The sequence below is a fragment of the Hypomesus nipponensis genome, chromosome 11 (assembly GCF_054491055.1).
Source record: "Hypomesus nipponensis isolate SF chromosome 11, ASM5449105v1, whole genome shotgun sequence".
NCBI classification, from domain to species: domain Eukaryota; kingdom Metazoa; phylum Chordata; class Actinopteri; order Osmeriformes; family Osmeridae; genus Hypomesus; species Hypomesus nipponensis.
In genome coordinates this window covers 17,087,865-17,108,534 of record NC_140371.1, presented here as the reverse complement: position 1 = coordinate 17,108,534, position 20,670 = coordinate 17,087,865, and the positions used below count along the sequence as shown (strand labels likewise).

Sequence of the window (20,670 nt, the reverse complement as noted above, 5' to 3'; positions counted from 1 at the left end):
ATGCCTACATATTAAACATACATATTAAAACAGACATGCATTGAGAGTTGAATTTCAAACTAATAGTGTAACCATTTCCTTTGTTTAAAACAAGACAACAATAGAAAAAAGACAAGTATGAATGTAGATTAATGATCAACTTGGATTTTTATATATTTATTTGATCTTTTTTTTACAAGCTATTTGAGACATATCATCTCCAACAGACTTTTCAAACAAAGTATATTACATTGCCAATAAATTCTTAAAATGTATAAAACTTTTAGAATCTTTCATTCTTTTGTGTTTATCAAAGCCAGCATTCTTCATTCCAGACAGTGCAGCATATTGTCATTTATGTCCAACCTTTGTTTGATTATTGACACAAAAGTGAAACAAAGATTACAGAGAAGACACACCCCATTGGGCGTGAGGCAGTGAGACGGACTGCACAGAATGAAGAAACAAAAGCCTGCTTTAGGCCTGTCTCCTGATATTTTCCAACTCAGCGAAAAGCCATTGTGTCGGTGAAAAAGTTAAGTTAAAAGCTTAGCATGGTATGTGAAAACAACTGGCCAACAGTTGTGTAATACAAGCAAATACTTTTCACTAGTCTCTATTGCTGTGGCTCTGCTACCCCTGCTTTCACAGGCAAACTCTGTCACCGCTCGCTCCTCTATGGATGGTTTTAACTTTCACATCATTTCAGTTGTAAACAAAACAGACACAGACAAGCTGGATGTAACATTTAAACTCTACTTTGTGGAGGAAGCACAGCTGGGTTACAGTAATTAGATGAGTAGTGTATGGTTTGGTTTAGATGTTTGATTAACTCGAAATACCAAAGCATCGTAAAAGGATTGTGTATGCTTTAAATGTATATGAAAAGCTATTGTCACTTGACTTTAATTTTCAGATATCTGTCTAGGTATCCAACCTTTCCCATGCCAAGTGTCTTGATCAGACATGGTGTAACATCACTTCCACACATGCTCACATAAAGACACATATACACACACACACACTGATGAGATGATGGCACATCAGTCTTCTATAAAAGATACACGTACAGATGAACTGATTAGGAATGTTGCCATTTTCTCTTGACTTTCTTCACAGTGCACTTTGTGGTTTTGGGCCTGCCGTGTGTGTCTGTGTGTGTGTGTGTGTGTGTGAGGGTGTGTGTGTGTGTGCTTGTGAGAGAGAGAGAGAGAGAGAGAGAGAGAGAGAGAGAGAGAGAGAGAGAGAGAGAGAGAGAGTGCTTGTGTTTGTGTGTGTGAACCAGATGAGTCTTTGATGAGTATGTAGTGGCGGTCACCGTTACCACCCAACCTTCCTAAATGACACCAAGGTTCACAGTGAGCTGAAGGCCTTCCAGCGGTCCTGCTTCCAGGGGTGGTTTCTGTTTTTGTCAGAGGGTTCTTTCTTCCTAAAAATACTCGCCATCAAGAGGAGGGTAGCAATCAGTGATTACGGGGTGTGTCTTTGTCTCACTTAGTGAAGCACCGCATGGAGACAGTCGCCTGTAGCATCAGGCCAGGAATATCTCCTGGCTCAACAATTCTGCTATGTATCCTATTCACTTTCCATTCCAAATAGGATTTGTCAAACGTGCACAGTTGACAAGCAGACAAACACACTTACAATGTTCATTGTTTCATACATCATTTATTTTGGAAAAATATTTCGCTGATTTCCTTCATGGGCTTCAACAGTTATAAAACAATTCCAATAGGTTCTGTACAACGCTTCATTTTAAATACATTTCTGTTGGAAAACACAGTCACAGTGTTCTGAAGTGCCTTATATACATTAGACATATATTTGTAAAACAAAAAAAGTAACTTAAATTATATCAAATTGAACTCCACAAAAATCATAACAAATGTAACACAAATAAAGACATTAAATTAAAAGAATACATCCTCTTCTTTAAAAAACAAACAGCATCAACAGTATTTGAACCAACATGAAGGCAGTGTCTTCTTTCCCCTACCTGCCATATACAGACAAACAGGCTGAGAGGGCCATAGGCAGTGCATCATACTCATCACGCATACACAGTCAGCAACTCACATCACTATCTTTAAATACAACACAGCCCTCCATAGTGCAATGAGGTAAAACTGTCCCAACAGCAAGGCAGTCCAACTATTAGTCCATAACGCACGTTCCTGGGAAACTTTACTAGAGAGAGAGTGACATAGGCCAGTATGGCCCAACAACATCATCCTGGATCTGAAGTCCTTGGTCCCCCTCCAGCTGAGAACCAGCTCAGCCTGACAGACCTCTGTCCACGTCTCAGCCAGTATTAAACTAGTACTACGCAGCACACGGGCGACCACAATGTATACGCAGTACTATGGCAGTACTTACACAGTATTCAGTTAGTACGACATAGTCTAGTACTCGGGTCAGTCCTACCAGGTACTGTCTAACAGCAGCAGCAGTCACAATGAGGGACACCTTCCCTCTGGGTTTGAGCAGCATAAAGGTGGAGTAAAACCTCCTGTTGAGAAGATGAGCTACTGCTCAGGGTCTGGTGTTACACCTGGAAAACAGAAAGGATGGACGAGGTCAATTTCAGTTGCTGCGTCAGAAACCAGCATTAGAGACATTGAGACCATGAATTGTTTGTCCTGATACATTCTAGAAAGTATTTTTGTCGGGTTTCATGGGCTGTGAACACGTGGTGAGAACTCACCTCAGTTGCGATGATACATTCATCCTTCTCGTCAGATATGACGTACACAGACTGGTACTTGCTGTCGCTGCATGACGACTCATCTGCACATTTCTTCTCTGAGGTGTCGCTGTGAACGCAAAGGAAAAAGTACCTTAGCATCAAAAGACACCCTTACTGAACGAGCTGTTGGAACATACGCTTTGCCACCCACACAACAATGAAGCAAATAGCAGCAATCGTCAATTATTTACCTATTCAGTCTTTTTCTGTGTGATGTGAAGTCGTAACTGGTTGAACTGAGTTTGTCCTCCAGATCACTGTCCAGACCTTCACATTTGGCTTCGCTCTTCTCTTGGTCCTCTTTACATGTCTCTTCAGGCTTGAGCTCATGCACCAGGTTATAATCCACAGCAGAGTATCGGGCCTTGTACCCATTCCTCTCTGCCCCGGGGTTGTCGGAATTGTAGTCCACTTTTTTATTGGTGTTCTTCACCTGGGCGGGTGCCAGCACGCTGACAGAAAGTTCCTTGTCTCCACGGTGATAGTTGTTGGTCAGGTTGTTCATGGTCTCGCTCTCGTTTTGGCTGTCTCCATGCTGTGACCTCTGCTGAACTTTCACCCGGATGTACACCACCAGCACAGCGCAGCCAATCAGAAGAAGTAGCACCATGAAGATCCCGGCACATACGGCTGTCCAGGGGAAGCCGCCCTCCTCCTCGTCCTCATTGTCTACCGAGTAACGGCGGTCAGGTCCCTCCACCACTGGCTGGCCCTGAGGGGCCTCTGGGAGAAGAAACTGGCAGTTATGTCCACCGTAGCCGGGCACGCAGGCACACACGTAGCGGCCACTCCTCTCATGGCAGGTGGCGCCGTTGTGGCAGGGGTTGTGATCGCAACGGCTGATGGGGGAGCTGCAGTTCTTGCCGGTGTAACCGGGAGGGCAGGTGCAGGTGTAGTCGTTCATGCCGTCCTGACAGGTGCCGCCGTTCTGACAGGGGTACAGGCCACAGTCGTCAGCGTTGTCCTCGCAGTTGGCGCCAGAGTAGCCGTCCAGACACTGGCACAAGTAGGAGTTGACCAGGTCGACACACTGAGCACCTAGAACAACACACAGACACAAACACACTTAACTCTCTGCCTTGAAATGTATCACAGGGAAGAGTCAACTTGTCCTCAATGCACGACGTATTAGATGCTAATAACGCAGCATATCAGATCACAGGTTATCACAAAGTCCACGAGGTCTCTTCTAGCACGGTTCACGGTGAGTGTGCGTACCATTAGCGCAGGGGTTTGAGCTGCAGTGGTCGATCTTCTTCTCACAGTTGAAGCCGGCGTAGCCCAGAGGGCACTGGCAGAAGTAGCCTCCCTCAGGGTTGTCTGCACAGCGTCCAGCGTTGAAGCACGGCCCGTCCGCACACGTCATGGCACTCAGTTCGCAGTTGTTTCCATAGAAACCCGGGGGGCAGGTACACTTGTAGGTGTTCTCCTTATCCTGTAAGGATACAAATGAGAGGTCGTTATTAACATGATGTAAACCGCGCAAAATTGTTTCTTCATCCGTCATTTAAAATACACGGTCATTTGACCATGCTATTTAAATACTGTTTCTCAGGATGCATGCACACTTTCGCAGCTCCAGGTCTACCCTCAGCCTCTAGGTTATCCCTGGGTGGATCTCAATACCCATACTACCATACTATATAGTGTAACAGAAAAGATTTCTGTATCAACTATATCAAATGTTTGTGCTACTAACTGTTTCGCAAAAGTTATGAAAAAGTGACATGTCCCAATTGTAACAGTACGTACTTTGTTAAAGCAGCTGCAATACGTATTAAAACTACAAAAGTAACAGTATGAGATTTGAGACGCAGGGCCACTTACCATGCAGCTTCCTCCATTCCTGCAGGGGTTACCGGAGCACTCGTTCACCTCCAGTTCACAGCTGGCCCCAGAGAAGCCTGGGCGACAGGTGCAAGTATAGCTGCCCTGGCCTGTGTTGGTACAGGTAGCCCCGTTCATGCAAGGCTTGTGGTGGGTGCAGTAGTTCAGGTCTGAAACAGACAAACAGCACATACTGATTAATGTCTTCTGACTTTCAGCAGATACACTTATGCCCATCCAGGAAGTTTCACATCATATTTTGACCCGTGTTGGGTGACCGTAGAGAGAGCACTTACCCTGGTTGCAGAACAGGCCACCCCAACCCTCCTGACAGTTGCACTGCCATGGTTGCTGGCAGGTGCCATGGAGACAGCCTGGGTAGCGGATACAGTCATCACAGTAGCGACCACTGAAGCCCACTCTACACCTGCAACAGGAACAAGACGGGGTCAGACACTCATTCATGCACGTTAGGTCAACTGCAACAGTGTGTAGTCAAGGCCTTTGCTTAAACATTTTACATTGCATTTAGTCATTTAGCAGACACTCTTATCCAGAGCAACATACAGTAAGTACAGAGACATTCCCCCCAGGCAAGTAGGGTGAAGTGCCTTGCCCAAGGACAAAAAGTCATTTGGCACAGCCGGAAATCAAACCGGAAACCTTCTGATTGATAGCCCGATTCCCTAACCCCTCAGCCATCAGACTCCCAAACTAAACATCAAGGGGAGATGAACAGAGTCTGACTTACTTGCACTCTCCGGGCTTGTCACAGAAACCATGCTCGTCATCACAGCCTGGCAGGCAGATCGCTAAAGATGAGAGAAAGACCACATGTGAATCATGGGAATCTAACAGTCTGGAGCATGTGTGTTTATACAACAGGCCAGCCTCTTTTCAGATTGGGGCTGTTCAGTAAACACTAGTTGATTCATCTCACTGAGCTGGTGGCCCCCTCAACCGTTACCTAGAAAAATATGCTCCTCTCGTCACCAGGGGGACCAACATGCTGCTTAACACAGTTGCTCCCACACAAAAGACTCCCACACAAAGACTTCTTTTTCTCCTAACTATGGGTCAGAAGTCCCTTTTTTCTCCCTGCTCTCCCAGCCCCTCCCCTTCATGTCCCCGAATGAGTCGGGCTAGATAAGAGCGGCCGGGCCAGCTGGCCTGCACGGTGCCAGGGTGGACAGCTGCTCCATTGTCTACTCTCACTCAGCAGCTGCCCGCTCTCAACAATACCGCACCGCGCAAAGCCAATCAACGCCGAGCACACCGCCAAGTAGCCAATCAGCCATTACATTTAATCTATGGCACGCGTGTGATAACTCGGGAACATTTCTCAAATTTAAGTTCCCCTATATACATTATTTATACAGTCAGTATTTTAGTAAAATTTAATCATTAATTTCTCAAATGACAAAATTAAGATGGGGTGGCATGGATTCATTAAAAGTTTAATAAATACTAATAATACATCTGTGAACTTACATTCCGTGCAGTATTGTCCTTTCCATCCTGAGATGCAGATGATTTCGCCACGTTCGCCGCAGGTAAAATGACCGAAGGCGTCATCGCGCGGACGGCAGAATACAGAGCATCCCTCTCCATAGTAATGCTCATCACAAACGAATCGGTAGGAATACTTCAGCTCTGTCCTTCCGCCTGCCTGCAAGTCCTGGAACCACTCCTCCCCAACCGTCAGGTGTCTCTGGGTAGTCATACGGCTGATCAGGCGCTCGGGGTTGTCTGAAATGAATCAATAAACTAATTTACATCGATCCATCAATGATATCCTACTAACTTGTTGACAGTGGATGGGTTACAACGCGGTAACCTGTTGCTCTTTTTTGCCTACCTGTTGTGAGGTCGTCCACCGAGTCAGTCTGTAGAGCCTCAATAATGAGAGAGAATGTTCCCTGTTGGAATGAACAGAATTGTTCTAGGTCAAATAAGTATTGCTTGCAAGCAAACGCTAAAAGACAGTCTATAAACTCTAGGCTAATTCCCCTGTTGATTAGCATTGAGGAGTGCTACCTACAGCGCTCACACCTCATTCTTTCACTTTCACACTTACTCACAGCTGTAAAATGAAACGTTTTGGAATTTCACGCAGAGCTGCCAATGATATGCCAACTCTGAGGATGTGAAGTTTCCCACCCTGATAGCTTTTGGTAAACGTACTCAAACCCCCCTCACACGTTTCTAGGATTAAACCTATTTATCACTTCTATTACCTTTCATACATAACCGACAAAGCCAGACGTCAATATGTCCATTTGTAAATTAATGGTAGGCTACTTCAGAAATACAACAAACGTTAAGTCAAAGTTTACACTCACCGGCCATGTGAAGCCAAAAGAGAACTGGATAGGGTTGGAGAAGGAGCTGTCTGCGATGCTCTCCGGCACTTGGAAGGAGTTGGACCCAAGTACCGGAGTCACAGCTCCCCCGTAGGTGCAGGGGGGGTCCGGTGACACATTGGCCTGATAGTGCTTCAGACAGATCCGAAAGAACGTTTTACATTCACATTGCAGAAATCCAGGCGCAGAACCTGCCTTGCAGCAATTTGCATTGCCCGTTACTCCTTTCTTGTTAAGGAACTCTTGGAGCTTTAACTCGAAAACCCCAGAACACAAACCCTGTAAACAAAACAAAACATTTCGAATGTGTTTATTCAAACGTTTATTGCTGAATATAAACATATGCAAATGATAGGCTACTTAATTACGAACCAATCAAAAAGAAGAAGAATGTTACCTGGCATATGAAGACACAAAAAATGCTGACAGCGAACAGGAGCGACTGGCGTCCCATTGTGCTGAAGATCTTAAATAAATAGGTAGAGTTCCACGAGCCTGGGCAGTGTGCCTATGACCCAGCTCAAACAATCATCGAGAAAGTTATTTTCATCTATCAAAGTCCAACTAAAGGATTCGTTCCGTCTTCTTCTGGTCCCTTCACTCAGATCTTCTGGTTATGTTCTGATATGACCAATACATACAGTAATCCCCCACAGAGACGGACAAAAATCCCAGTGAAAGTTTGGGGAATGAAGTCAAAATTCCTTGAGGCGTAAATTCCAATCCGATTATTGAATATTGCTGTTCAATAAAGATTCTGACTAAAGGGTGCAAAATCAGACAGCGCGTGCCTGGTTTATTTTCCACTTGATCAACAATGAGCGAAAGGTTAGCGATCCAAAACAATTGCCCCACGACTCTGTCGGTAGTTCAACCTGCTTGTAACTGCGTGTGTCTGAAGTGCCAGTCAGCCTTCCGCCGGTTATATACGGCCCACGACTGCTAGGGTAATGAGATGCAAATCAGCTACTCTCCTCTCTGTCCCGAGCTGTCACAAAGGGGGACACTTTTGGAAAACCTCCCCCTCAAAAGATCGCCAAATGGTCACTGAGCTGTTAAATGTGCAACCCTTCCACATGGCACAGAACATTCCCATTTACATTCCAACAAAATTTTACCTCCAGAATCCTTTACATCCCCCGTTCTGACATAAAACCTCAAATTGCATCACAGGACATCTCCACATGGTGAGATCCAGAGTACTGTAACCCTCCCCTTCCAAGCAGGAGCCTGCGACGGGAGCACGCCACAGACGATCTCAATGGCTTCTTTTTTATCCTTGTAACCGCAAAACTTTTGTTTGTGATATTGAATTAAAATATTTTATTTTTCTTTTAGATTGGACTACAATCTATCCAGGCGATTTCAATTATAAGTAACACATAGACTAAAATCACAAGACTGTTTTGGATAAATTCAATAATAGAGGTTTGTTTATTGAAAGCTTGTCTTTGCAAATAGAGAAAAAGACAACATAAAGTTTTACACATTTATTGTATAAGACCTCATGTCAATATGATTACGTAAAGCTAATTTTATAGTTGGTCACTATCCTAATATACATGCCCCTACAATGAACATACATATATTTCACTGGATCTAAGAGGATAACTATTCGTTTTTACTGTAAAACTCCTGGGGTGACTTGTGTTGATTTTTTCATCTTACACTTAGGTGGGGCAGTAAAAACTGCTCTGGTGTGTGTCGCTCGCGTGGCTGTCATTAAGGCACTTTGTTATTGTGCGCGCGGGGGAAGAATAAGTTTGGTCTTTGTGCTTTCAGCTGTATGGTAATTCAGGCTGCAGCACCTGCTCTCTCCACAATACACGAGGGAGAGAGAGCTCCCCTCGGCGCACGCGGCCGTTACAACAATGTCTCCAAAAAAGTAGTTTGCCATCTCAGATTTTAAGACTTCTGTCTCTTAAGTTTTTAAGGACGTAGCCCTACGTTTAAATGTGGGCTATGGACTACTTGTTATTAGTGGAGAATGTTATTTACTTGAAAGAGAACGTTTGCACTTGTTGATGTCTAGCTAGTTGCTCTAATCTGATTACTCTGTAATTGTGTGTATACGCGCGGGCGCGCTCATGCTTGTTTGTGTGGGTATGTGTGTGTGAGAGAGAGAGAGAGAGAGAGAGAGAGAGAGAGAGAGAGAGAGAGAGAGAGAGAGAGAGAGTGAGAGTGAGAGACCAGAGAGAGAGAGAGAGTGAGAGACCAGAGAGAGAGAGAGAGAGAGAGAGAGAGAGAGAGAGAGAGAGAGAGAGAGTGAGAGAGACCAGAGAGAGACATAGAGAGAGAGACATAGAGAGAGAGACAGAGAGAGAAAGGAGGGGGTGGAGAGGCAGAGAGAAGGAGAGAAAAGCGAATGACAGGAGAAATGAAAGATAAGAGAAAGGAGGAAGAGAAAGACAGAGAAAATCAGGGTGGTCTTAATTAGGACGCTAATTGAAACGACATTTCAATATTTGGCGCGCGGCAGCAACGGCATTTGAGCACGTAACGCGTTCCTAAACAAGGAGTGCATTTGTATCCCATGCAACAACAAAAAAAAGAAGTGTGTGCAGCGGGTGGGTGGGGGTGGGGGTGAGGGAGGGGGTGGGGGTGAGGGAGGGAGGGGGGGTGGGGGAGGGAGGGAGGGAGGGGGTGGGGGTGAGAGGAGGGGTTGTTGTCATGGCATATATGTATATGTATATAGTATTGCTCAGGTGTTTAATCACAGTGCTTAATATAATTCTGGTTTATTTAATGGATGAGTCAACCCCTCTTCGCGTTCAGTAATCCATGGCGCTGTTAATGTTGCAGTTTTGCGGGCCTTTACAGCCTGCATTAAATCCGCATGTTTGAGGTTTTACGCGTCTGACACTTCCCCGGTCAACCCTCTCTTCTATCCTCGTATACCATGGGGCATTTATTATATTGACGTGGCACACATTTCCCGATTACGCCGGCAAAGCGTAACTGAAAGGCATGGTAAAAATCCTCAGAATCATGCGCACTACACTTATTCTTTTCAAATATAATTTATGCCACGCGATTCTGTCTTGGTTAAATCAAGCAGAAAGCTCCCTTTTCGCACTCCCCCTTCTTTCTGAACGTGGACTATGGAGAGACTGTTTAACCTAAGTGTTTCTATGGGAGGCTGTTGTACTTTAACTCCTGCCCACCAGTAGCTCCAAGGAACAAAGGAGGGACTCGAGCTCTGACCATTCATCTTTTCTTTGCGCTTTAATTTTCATTGATTTGGAATACAAGGGAGAGCCCTTGGGGATTCCATCTGAAGGGCACGACACGCCTTTGGACGCGGACAGCCCCCCAAGCCAGCCATCTGCTCCTCACCAAATGGCGTTTTTACCCCCCCAATCTCAACTGCATGTCTCTACTGTCTCCCTACATATTCCACAGTCTTCATCCAAATTGAAGTGGAAGCATTTTGAAGAGTGTGCAACGGTATGATGCTGGCCATATGGTTAGGGAAGCCAGAACTGCAGTTTTGCGGATAGATCGCTCGTGGGAACATAAACACAGAGGACATCACACCATAACGAAGGGATAGCAACGGGGGTAAATCGATTAATCGGAAGTCATGGTCTTAATGAGACTATAATCACATTGTAGGCTACATTTAAATGGAATAGCATAGGCTACACGTCAGTTTCCCGTTTTAAAGTTAAAGAGAAATATACAGTTTTATATACAATATTGAGAATAGCTACAATATGAATTATTTTTGAATTGGGATAAGCCTTTCAATCTTTTTTTGTGTCCAATATCTGTGAGGCAACAGGTGAGGTCGTGACTGGGCATTTTATTACAATGAGTTGAGCGCAAAGAGGACGGTACTTGCTTAGTGGTGTTGAACATTCTGCCCTCTATAGATTTCTTACGAGACAAAGGGGTTGGTGTCGGCATCCTGTGTGATGCTGCGGAGGCTCGCGCTGATTAGAATAATAAAGAATGTGTCGCGTGGCTCCGCCAACTCGCAGATGATGGATAAGCTCGTGCAGCATCATTGACGCCCTAATATCAGAAACCTGATAGCGAATCATCTGTTGGCTTTAAGCCTTTACCCCTATTTTAATGACAAAACCCATGTGCTTACCTGTGATCCCTGGGCCCGTTTGTCCACAACAAGTGGGATTAACTCGGCCAGCTGCTCCATGGACAAGGGATCGGTGCAGTGACCATTCTGCCCTCATGTGTCTCTGGGGTCAGGGGGTGGGAGGTTAGAACCGTTGTTTGTGGTGTGTGTGTGTGCATTCTTTCCGGACGGATGGGGTTAACTGCTGAACCACTCATGAATTCTTCTGCAGACTTGAGGGCAGTCGCGTGCTTTCCGAAGAGCATCTGCCTCCTCTGTTCTGTACGTTTTGTTTTTCCCTGAGTCAACCCCGCTCCTGGGGGAGGAGAAGAGGGAAGGAACAGATCCAAGGGGAGAGGGGATGAGCCGATCAATAGTGAGTGGGCCTGGAAATCAAAACAGTCGCTCCTTTGGGAAAATAAGGCAGCAGGTTGGGAATTTTATTATGTTGGATCCACACCCCGTTAGGCTACAAGTATTTTACCTTTTGTCAATTGTAAAACTGTTCATGCATTACACTGAAGACCTCCCCATTCCCTAAAGTATTGCACTCTTGGGACGAGGGAGCTGTGTCTTTTTGGAGGATGCCATCAGGTCGTCGTTAAATGAGCTCTTCACCCCCAATTCCGGCAAGGCAATCTGAATTACGACACTGAGCCGTCTCTCTGAATGGCGGATTTGTACGGGGCGGTGCCCCTTTAGAAAGACTCCCCGTGTCCTGCCGAGCATCTGCCCAGTGATGAACAGATGTAGTCACCTGCAGTGACAGCGCGCATATGTTCTTACCCATTCACACTTTGCAAGAGAGCGCGACAATAGGCTTTGTGTGCGCTGCAATATAAATCCTGTGTGATCTCTCTCATCTCAACAACACAGTTGTGTCCATAAAGTTATACTTACCAATAAAGTATAGTTCACCAATTGATTTTTAAAAATGCGAAATTAATAGATAGGCTACAACATTCAGAATCACATTGTAGCGTTCATTGAGGAGCCTTTCTGGGCCTACATAGGAACATTTATTTTCGAAATGCCACATTTCCTTATGAGAAAATGAAAACCCTAAATGCTTAACAAAATGTACTGAATTATAATATAAAGTGATACAAATATTAAGTCTGGTGACCAATGACCACTCTGGTCTACATTAAACATTTTAGCAGAGTTGAGTCCGCACGTGTATTTTGTTTACAAAAGCTGCTGAGCTGCTGCGTGGTGACGTAGTACAGCGTGCCAAAACAGGAAATCGTAGGCTGACTAGCTAGCATCGTCGTTGAAGTCTCAAGCAAGTATTATTATCAATAATAGTATGTGTATTAGAAATTAGGCTTTCCTTTGAGAACAATTAGTGGTGTATTTTTCATCTAAACTTTTTACCCAAACTCTCTCATCTGACTCACTATAGGATAGTGAGGCAGGGATTTTCACATATCGGAAGGTCTGTTAGCATTCCGCTTAGCATGCAACACAGGCATGCCATGGATTTGTGTGGTTGCTTGGATTGTTTGAACGAATATACTGTAATTCCGTGATTGTCAGACATGTTCAGAACTGGGAGTGACAGCATCATGCATGTATCCTGAACATTATTGGATTACTGTATATCGTATTTCAGAGCAGAGATGGGTGTGAAGGGTTTGCAGTCTTTCACTGAACAGTGCTGTCAAGAGGGCTGTATGCCAGTGCACCTCCGAGAACTGGCCAGCCAGCATGTAAGGAATCAACCCTCAACAAGGGACCCCGATCCTCCTACACTAGTGGTGGACGGTATGGCCTGTGTGAGGCAGTGGTACAGCTGTCCAGCCTGGGTCCATGGGGGCCAGTGGAAGCATTTTCTCCATCTGCTGAAGGAGTGGGTGGGGGCCTTCACGTCTGCAGGGATCCGCCTTGTATTCTTCTTTGATGGTGTTGTGGAGGAACAGAAGAGGGCAGAGTGGATAAAGCGGAGGCAGAGGGTAAACAAGGACATTTCTAGACTGTTCACCCATGTGAAGAGGCAGGGGCAGCAGCCAGGCCGGGACTTGTTCTGTCTGCCCTCAGCACTGTCCACCTTCTCCCTCTTTGCTCTGCGCTCCCTGGGCCAACAGGTCCACTGCTCTGTACGAGAGGCTGACTATGAGATTGCTACCTTCGCCCATCAGCAGAATTGCATTGGCATACTGGGCCAGGACTCGGACTTTCTCATCTATGACAGTGCCCCCTACTTGTCAGTCAACCAGCTGCGTCTTGACCGCATGACCACGATGATGTACTCCAGAGACGGCCTCTGCCACACCCTCCAACTGCACATGGCAGAGCTCCCGCTCCTGGCGTGTCTCCTTGGAAACGATGTGGTGCCAGAAGCACGGATGCAGCATGTGCGTAGCAGAGCCCTGGCGATCTACCGGAAGACGCATCCGTGCTCGGATCTGCCACTGAGGGAGAAGGTCCTGGCTGTAGCCCAGCTCATATTCTCCTCCCGGGGATGCCTGGGTCCTGCAGGTCTGGATCTATCAGACTCAGACAGGCAGGTGCTGCAGATGGGACTGCAGTACTACCTACTGCCAGGGCAGCAGTCACTGTGGGAGGGTCTAGTTTCCTCCTTTCCTCCTAGTCCTGTGTGTGCAATGGAAAGATACGTTTGCCCGGAAGTCCTCCAGGTAAACAGTATAACCAGCTAACCATGTGGCACGCATAAACCATTACTCCTCAATGTGGCGTACACATTTGTCTATCATCACCAAAATCAATCATGTATGTATGACTGTTGTAGTGACTCAACTGCACCATTCTCTCTCGCTGACAGGCAGCCAGAGAGAAGCACGCGCGATGCGAGGGTTTCATGGTGTACAACGTGCTGTACAACGGCATGGTGGAGTGCAGTAACACCCTGGAAGATAAGGAGGATGAGGATCTGGCTCCCCAGGCTCTGGTGTTTCAGCCATGCAGGGAGCACATCTACGGAATCCTGCTCCCAACACACCCAGGTGCCTGTTGCTAACCCACTGGGAAATGTTGCTTATGGAGGCTTTTTCTCGTTGCCTTGTGCTGGATACAGAGAGTTGAATATTTGTAGGCAATTTTATGGAGATACAAAAGCAACTGCATTACTCACATGCTGCTGTTGAACAACTAGTGTGTACTATGTGAGTCGTTATATCTTGTAATACATTTTTTTTTTTTTAAGCAGACAGCAATGGAGATGTCCCAACAGTCAAAGAGTGGTTTGTGTCGCCCAACAGCCTACTGAAGCAGCCCAACATAGTCTTTCCTGCTCCCCTCACACACTCAGGTACAGCATCACCCAGCGTAGATCTGGAAGACCAACAAAAGAGACTACTGACCACCTGTGACAACTCAGTCTTTTACTCAATGATGGCTTTCAGGAATACAAATTGTTTTCATCCTACAGTGTGATCATATCTTGTGCTCTCTGTTATGCTTTCCTACCATCTAGGTGGACAACCAGATCTGAAGGTGTTGTGGTTTGGGCAGGACTCTGAATCATCTAGTCTCCGCCTGACTTGCTTCTTGTCAGTGTTTGGCTGTGAGGAGCTGTCAGTGGAGCAGGGCCAACTAGAAGGTTCTCTCCTGGCGGTACTCTGTCTGGTCACCTACATCACCAAACAGGTGAGGGCTGGGTTTAGGCCTGTCTTTCCCTCAACACAGACCTAAACAAACCCTGAGCCTTGCAATGTCACTTCCAAGTGCACCTGTAATTTCAATATGGCTTTTACTCAAAAGGCTTGATATACATCAAGGAAAGCTAGCCTGTATTGATGTCTGGAGTATAGGCCGGTCTTTTTTAACCAAACGTCATCAACTCTCAACCAGGTATCATAATGGCTAGTTTATATTCACCGTTCCCCAAAGTCATTAAACAGTGCTGATGTTTGTATTGGTTTATATTGCTGTCCATTGTTAGGACAAGATGGCATTGTTGGCTTCTGCTGCCAGATATGAACTCTTGATGGGGGGACAGTAGTAGCGCTATGACCCAGGTCTTATTTGGGGTTCTCTCCAGACAATGAAGGCTATCAGTGTCTGATAGAGGACAATAGTGGTACTCTTCTCTGCTCTCCAAGGCCATAATACATTATTCATGCACCTCCAGTGCTTTCTCATTCACAGCTGTTTGTTTGGAACGCAAGGCCTTGTGTTTGTGGTTAGTCTAGTGAACAGTCCTCTCTCCTCATGTCTGTCCATCTGTGTGTGTGTGTGTGTGTGTCTGTCAGGTGGAGCGCCTCAGTCTGGAGGATGTAGACGCCTATCTGAGCCAGGCCGTCTGTCTCAGGTCCAAGAGCCTCACGCAGCTACGACAAACTGCAGTGAGTTCAAATGGCTGATATCTACCGGCCGTGGTCGTGTCTGCTTGCTCGCCCAATAATTGTGTCACTAGTGGACATCCGCAGTCTGGATGGGCCTGCAGAGGTCCACTGCTCTGTGCCTGTGTCGTTATATCTTCACCAAATGTCACAAGTCTTTGTGTCATTTTTGGTGCTCTGCACATACATGGCCGACTCTTTTCCCTGAATCTGATTTCAGTGTAACCGCCAGTCCTTTAGCTGTTTATTTTTACTTCTTAATTATGGCATTTAGTTTGACTAATTAGCATTTTCTACTGCTCATTGGTACACAATAATTAGGTCTAGGCCTCAAATTGAGCATTCATTGAGGGATTTTTCTTTAAAAGTCTTCCAGAGATGAAGTGTGTCTGGGATACGAAGCTGTATTTATACAAGTAAGAGGATTCCTTTTTCCATCAGTGAGCTTTAGTAAACAAAAAGACCCTTTAGATAATGTCCTCTCAGGAGGTCAAAATGAGGGGAGGGTTCTAGTGACATACTGACAAACCCACAAAAAGAAGAATTATTTCACAATATATGAAGGCCTGGCAGTGGAAAGTGCTGAGGGGGGAGACATTTTGCGACATTCCTCCTTAAATGACTGTGATTGTGGTCAGATCCTCAGAACGATGTGCTGCTTTGCCTGGCGACAGCCTCCAAGCTGTCCTTGACAACAACCACAGGGCTATTTACGCTCCGGGCTGCCCGATTTAAACGCTGCTACGCCCGCTACTCCTAGTGGAGACACTAACTGTTGTCTACGACCCCCTCCTCTTCCAACTGAATGGAAGTTTGATAAAAAGGTTCACCCAGGGTTGTCTGTAACACTTTGAGAACTTTAATGAACCTCGACGTCATGGAAGTTAACCAAATATATCATGTTCAACTACGTCAGTAACCTTCAACTTCATTGTCTTAGTTTGGTGCTAACTTTGTGCTCACCCCAAGTTGTGTTTGTTGTGAGGGTGTGTTTGTTTATGTTCCAGGATTAAGAACATTCACAGTGAAACAGTAGACGCTGGAGTATGTGTGGTAATAAAAGTGTGTTTGCGGTTGACAGATGTCACGTTAAAGGGTACTCTGGCAGCAGGTGTTGAATGGCTGGACTGAAACAGGTCATTAGAAAAGTGTGTGTGTGTGTGTGCACTCCAGCACTCCACACACACACACACACACACACACCTGTTGCCTCAAACCATTGTTTGGCTCCCACCAGGACAGATACTGTCACATCTGCCTGAAACGGGGAGAAGGGGAGGGGGAGGTCTGACAACAGGGTGTGTCAGGAGAGGAGAAAAGAGGAGTGGGGGGGGCTGAATGTGTGTGCGGGGGGGGGGGTTAGGGTGGTTAAGAGTGGTAGCCAGATGGTAGAGGTCTCTCCAGGGACATCTTCCTGGCTGTTGCCTCTATGCACAGTCACACTGAGAGAATGTGCCCACTCAGGCTCCAAACTGGCCCTCGACTGAGCCAGGAGTCCCCCATGAGTACAGGCACTGAGATTGAACTGCTTCTATCCATGTGTGAACAGTCATACACACTATTTACCACACTAACCTGGATGTAGTCCGAAAGACAGACTTGTGTGTGTGTTAGCGTACTGCTGTTTGTGTCAGATGAGATGAGCGGTCTTTGTCTTGGCCAGTGTGCCTGCAGGGCCTAAGGGGCTGGTGTTTCTTTGTTTGTTGTAGGTGAAGCAGTCTTTTTGTTTGTAATAGTTTAGGCTCTGTTTGAGTTGGAGCAGGTGGTGGGCAGGCCAAGCCGAGATAGAAAGACTGGTATGCAAGGAGACTGGTTGAGCGTGTGTTTGTTTGTGTGTGTGTGTTTCCTTAAACACACAATCACAGACATATATGCACACACACAGACATATATGCGGGCGTACACATACACACACACACATCCTGATCCATGACAGGCATTTAATATACAGTAAATCAGTGATCAATGTAATCTCTAATCTCAGAGCAGCAGCTGCCTGATAGCCGGTACACACACACACACACATCTGCCTGCTGCTACTGCGTCTGTAGTCACCTGCTCCTGCAGGCGCCCTATCAGTCATTTCTCTGTGCTATCAAACCCCCTCTCCCCCCCCCCTCCTCTTCTCCTCTCCCCCCTCCTCCTCTCCTCTCCCCCTCTCCCCCCCTCCTCCTCTCCCCCCTCTCACTGTCCCTCCCCACCTCCCTCTCTGTAAGGTTCCTCATGTGGACTCTCGGGCGATCCAGCTGGGCTCTCTGTTTGTGCGCGGCCTGACCCATCTGCTGGATGCTAACAGTGCCTGCGGTCAGCCCCTGGCCATGGAGGAGCTGATGCCCTGGCACACCTTTGACGGCCTGCTCTTTCACTCCAAGTACCTGATGGCACACACTGGCACACCCCACCACCTGCTGCTGGAGGACAATGTGAGGGGGTTGTGTGTGTGTGTGTGTTTTTGTGTTTCAGAAAAAGGAGACCTCATGTGTCGTTGCTGTTGGTTTTCTTTTCTTATTCTCATTGTCTCACTCCAGGCCTCCTGGCTCTCCACGTTTGACAGCCTGAGACAGAAGGTTCTAGAGGCCTGCAGACAGAAGGGTAGAATCGTCCAGTCCATCCCCAGACCCAGGACAACACGCCCAGGTGAGATTCAACATGCCGGGGCTGCAACGAGTATACAAACAGAAAGGATAACAGAATGATGGAGCTCAATCTTCTGTCTATAAAGGCAAAATACTGGATAAAAACCCACAGTGGCCTAACCGCAAAAAATGACGCTGTAGTTTTGAGGGTGTGGCTATATGGAGTTTCAACATCTGGGACTACAATACCCAGCAGCCAGTGTGTTAATTTAATCCATGTGGGTGTCCGGCAGCAGGCCCAGAGCTCTTCTTGGCTCTTTACTCTGCTTTGTCATACAGGAATGGTTCTGGTTCTGTCTTTTTATATGCTGGGGCTCTATATTAAGTAACATAACAAGACAACAAAATTACTATATGGCGAGGCCGATACAAAGGCCCCTCGAGACCGCTGCTCCGCAATGGCTCCCCGCGTCCTGTGGTTGCTACGTAGATGAAAAGACAGACCCACCAGCTAAATTGTATCCATGTGTTTGTATTTCTGACATTGAGCAACATGCCTAAATGCGCAATGTAGCTGCCTCATGCTCAGACTGTTGTACTTTGAGCTCATCTGCCAAATGACCTTTTTGCTATCGTAAATAAATGAATGAATACATTCAAAGCTGCAAAGGTACATAAGGTTATCCTTATAGTGGATAAACATTCTGCGCACATACATTCATGGAAAACACGATAACATCATAGATTGATCAAATACAATTGATTCCACAAGCCGGAGTGCAGTTTTGAGTGAGAGGGGAAACATTTCTTTCCTCTGTTTTCAGTAACATTGCTAACTAGATGGTGAAATGCCCCCTGTCCTAGATACATTGAGGCATCCCTGTATAACAGGAGTCTACATCTAGACGAAACAAGAGTCCATGCTTTGGGATCAACGTAGGGCTGTCACAACTGTTTAGAGGAAGGCAAACAAAGAAGCCCTTGGCCACGGCTGGGGCACCATCTGATGGATGTTGACACACTTTGATCACACTTTGATTGCACATGGTTTTCTCTGCTATGTAGCCGTTACACTTTGTCGACTTTGCACTGCTACGTTTTTTTGTTTAATGTCCTAGCCCTTGCCAGTAATGATTACCCCAGAGTTGTGCTGTAGGGCACAGGCAGGGCTTTCTGTTTGTGTTTACGCGTGTGCATGTGTGTGCGTGGTTGTGTGTTTCTTGTGTGTGTCTTGTGGCTTCATGGCGGTGGCGCTGATGGTCACAGGGATAGAACTGCATGGTTTGTGTTTGGAAGAATATTTCATGTTTTGTCTCCTCAGCGAATATTTATCCAGAGAGTCTGGACTATGTTATTAAATCTGCATTCAGATGCTGCATGTCTCTATGTTGTCCTCAGGGCAGCCGGTCACTGACAGACGACAGTGGGGGGAGAGAAACCCCCAGCAGCACAGAGACACCCAGCAGCACAGAGACACCCAGCAGCACAGAGACACCCAGCAGCACAGAGACACCCAGCAGCACAGAGACACCCAGCAGCACAGAGACACCCAGCAGCACAGAGACACCCAGCAGCACAGAGACACCCAGCAGCACAGAGACACCCAGCAGCACAGAGACACCCAGCAGCACAGAGGATCCAGATCCAGACCCCCCAACCGACAGAGATACCAGCTAGCCCCCAGGTAAGCCTCGTGGTTAGAGTTAGACTAAGGCCACGGAACAGTGTCATCTGCTTCTGTCGCACACCGTCATTGCCAGCTGCTTTTAATGTCCATCCGGTCCTTTTCACACGCTTTTCGTGTTTTTCTCCTATCCCAGGTGGACCCAGTACAATCACTTTCTGGACCCTGGCTCAGGTCTGCCCTGAGTTATGGTCAGGGTTGGAGGGAGGGACAAGGGATCGGAGGGTGAGAGGGATTTCTACTTTGTGATTCATCTCTCTGACAGGCGGGGTTAGACAACTCCTGGGCACTGATCCATCCGGTCAGCCCTCTGGCAAGCCAACTACAGGAGATGTAGAGTAGGTGAAAAATGAGATCTGAATGTCAATTGGAATGTGACTGAGATGAGAGGAAAGGAGAAGTAGAGATCAGTTGATAAAACAAAGGAGAAGAGGAGAAGATGATTATAGAAGTGTCTGAGAGAGCAAACCAGTGGGATTAAGCATTTCAAATCCTAGGACGTATTGACTCAGCGGAATCAGATTGGCTGCATTCTCCTATGGAGTGTTTGCAAACAGGAGGGATAGTTGAGAGGTGGGGCTGCAGTTACTCTAGCCAAATCAAGCTTGACGTGTGCCACTTCAAACATGCACTGCTCAGTGGATTTACCTGTTTCTTGATCTGTTTATTTAACTGGTTAAATAAAAGAGAAACATGTCACGTGAGCTTAGTTGTCATCGGATTTGTTCAGATCTCTCCTGAGAGTTACATTTCAACTCTCCGCTCTGTTGTGGTGGATGTAGACGCTGCTTCCTACATTCATCAGGCAGAACAGTTAGGATTGGAAACCTTCCAAAATAACGACTCAATTTGACATCATGTAATACGAATGCCTTGCACTACAGACTGCAGAAATGCAGTGACTGCTGCGTGGAGTTATGCCAGTGTGTCTGCCTATGCATTGTTCCACAGGGACATCACAAAAGCAGCCAGAGAGGAAAGAGGATATGGAGAAAGTTCCACAGAGCCAGTGGTCAGAGAGCAGCAGCTCCTTCCTTTGGAGAGAGTCCCCTCCCAGCCTCACACACTGGAATGAAAAACACAGGCTGTGTGTGTGAGAACACCCACGTTCAC

At 46.5% G+C, this 20,670-nt stretch overlaps 2 protein-coding genes across 3 annotated transcripts; one reads left to right on the top strand and one right to left on the bottom strand.

Annotated features, from left to right (window-relative positions):
• Window positions 1–1,627: 1,627 nt before the first annotated feature.
• dldh (dihydrolipoamide dehydrogenase) lies at window positions 1,628–7,799 on the bottom strand. The gene is made up of 11 exons (XM_084710276.1): window positions 7,313–7,799; window positions 6,895–7,194; window positions 6,411–6,471; window positions 6,044–6,301; window positions 5,304–5,364; window positions 4,849–4,979; window positions 4,553–4,722; window positions 3,944–4,160; window positions 2,917–3,763; window positions 2,684–2,792; window positions 1,628–2,530 (listed from the first exon to the last, which is right to left on the bottom strand). The coding sequence occupies exons 1-11, from the start codon at window positions 7,367–7,369 to the stop codon at window positions 2,525–2,527; spliced, it is 2,217 nt and encodes a 738-aa protein (XP_084566402.1). The 5' UTR covers window positions 7,370–7,799; the 3' UTR covers window positions 1,628–2,524.
• A 4,435-nt stretch (window positions 7,800–12,234) lies between these two features.
• On the top strand, window positions 12,235–20,261 carry fam120b (family with sequence similarity 120 member B). 2 transcript variants are annotated; one of them, XM_084709593.1, is made up of 9 exons: window positions 12,235–13,632; window positions 13,779–13,959; window positions 14,160–14,264; window positions 14,430–14,602; window positions 15,208–15,300; window positions 17,514–17,720; window positions 17,826–17,934; window positions 19,272–19,557; window positions 19,694–20,261. In XM_084709593.1, the coding sequence occupies exons 1-9, from the start codon at window positions 12,616–12,618 to the stop codon at window positions 19,740–19,742; spliced, it is 2,220 nt and encodes a 739-aa protein (XP_084565719.1). In that variant the 5' UTR covers window positions 12,235–12,615; the 3' UTR covers window positions 19,743–20,261. The 2 variants fall into 2 exon arrangements, with proteins under 2 accessions (XP_084565719.1, XP_084565720.1); XM_084709594.1 differs by lacking the exon at window positions 19,694–20,261 and having other exon boundaries at window positions 19,277–19,419.
• The last annotated feature ends 409 nt before the right edge of the window (window positions 20,262–20,670 follow it).

Excerpts from the sequence above, each read along its gene's own strand:
- fam120b (XM_084709593.1), top strand. The coding sequence starts at position 12,616 with ATGGGTGTGAAGGGTTTGCAGTCTTTCACTGAACAGTGCTGTCAAGAG. Across the intron at positions 17,721-17,825 it reads ACCTGCTGCTGGAGGACAAT|GCCTCCTGGCTCTCCACGTT; the intron begins GTGAGGGGGTTG and ends GTCTCACTCCAG. Across the intron at positions 17,935-19,271 it reads ACCCAGGACAACACGCCCAG|GGCAGCCGGTCACTGACAGA; the intron begins GTGAGATTCAAC and ends TGTTGTCCTCAG.
- dldh (XM_084710276.1), bottom strand. The coding sequence starts at position 7,369 with ATGGGACGCCAGTCGCTCCTGTTCGCTGTCAGCATTTTTTGTGTCTTC. Across the intron at positions 4,723-4,848 it reads TGGCCTGTTCTGCAACCAGG|ACCTGAACTACTGCACCCAC; the intron begins GTAAGTGCTCTC and ends TGTCTGTTTCAG. Across the intron at positions 4,161-4,552 it reads GGAATGGAGGAAGCTGCATG|GATAAGGAGAACACCTACAA; the intron begins GTAAGTGGCCCT and ends GTATCCTTACAG.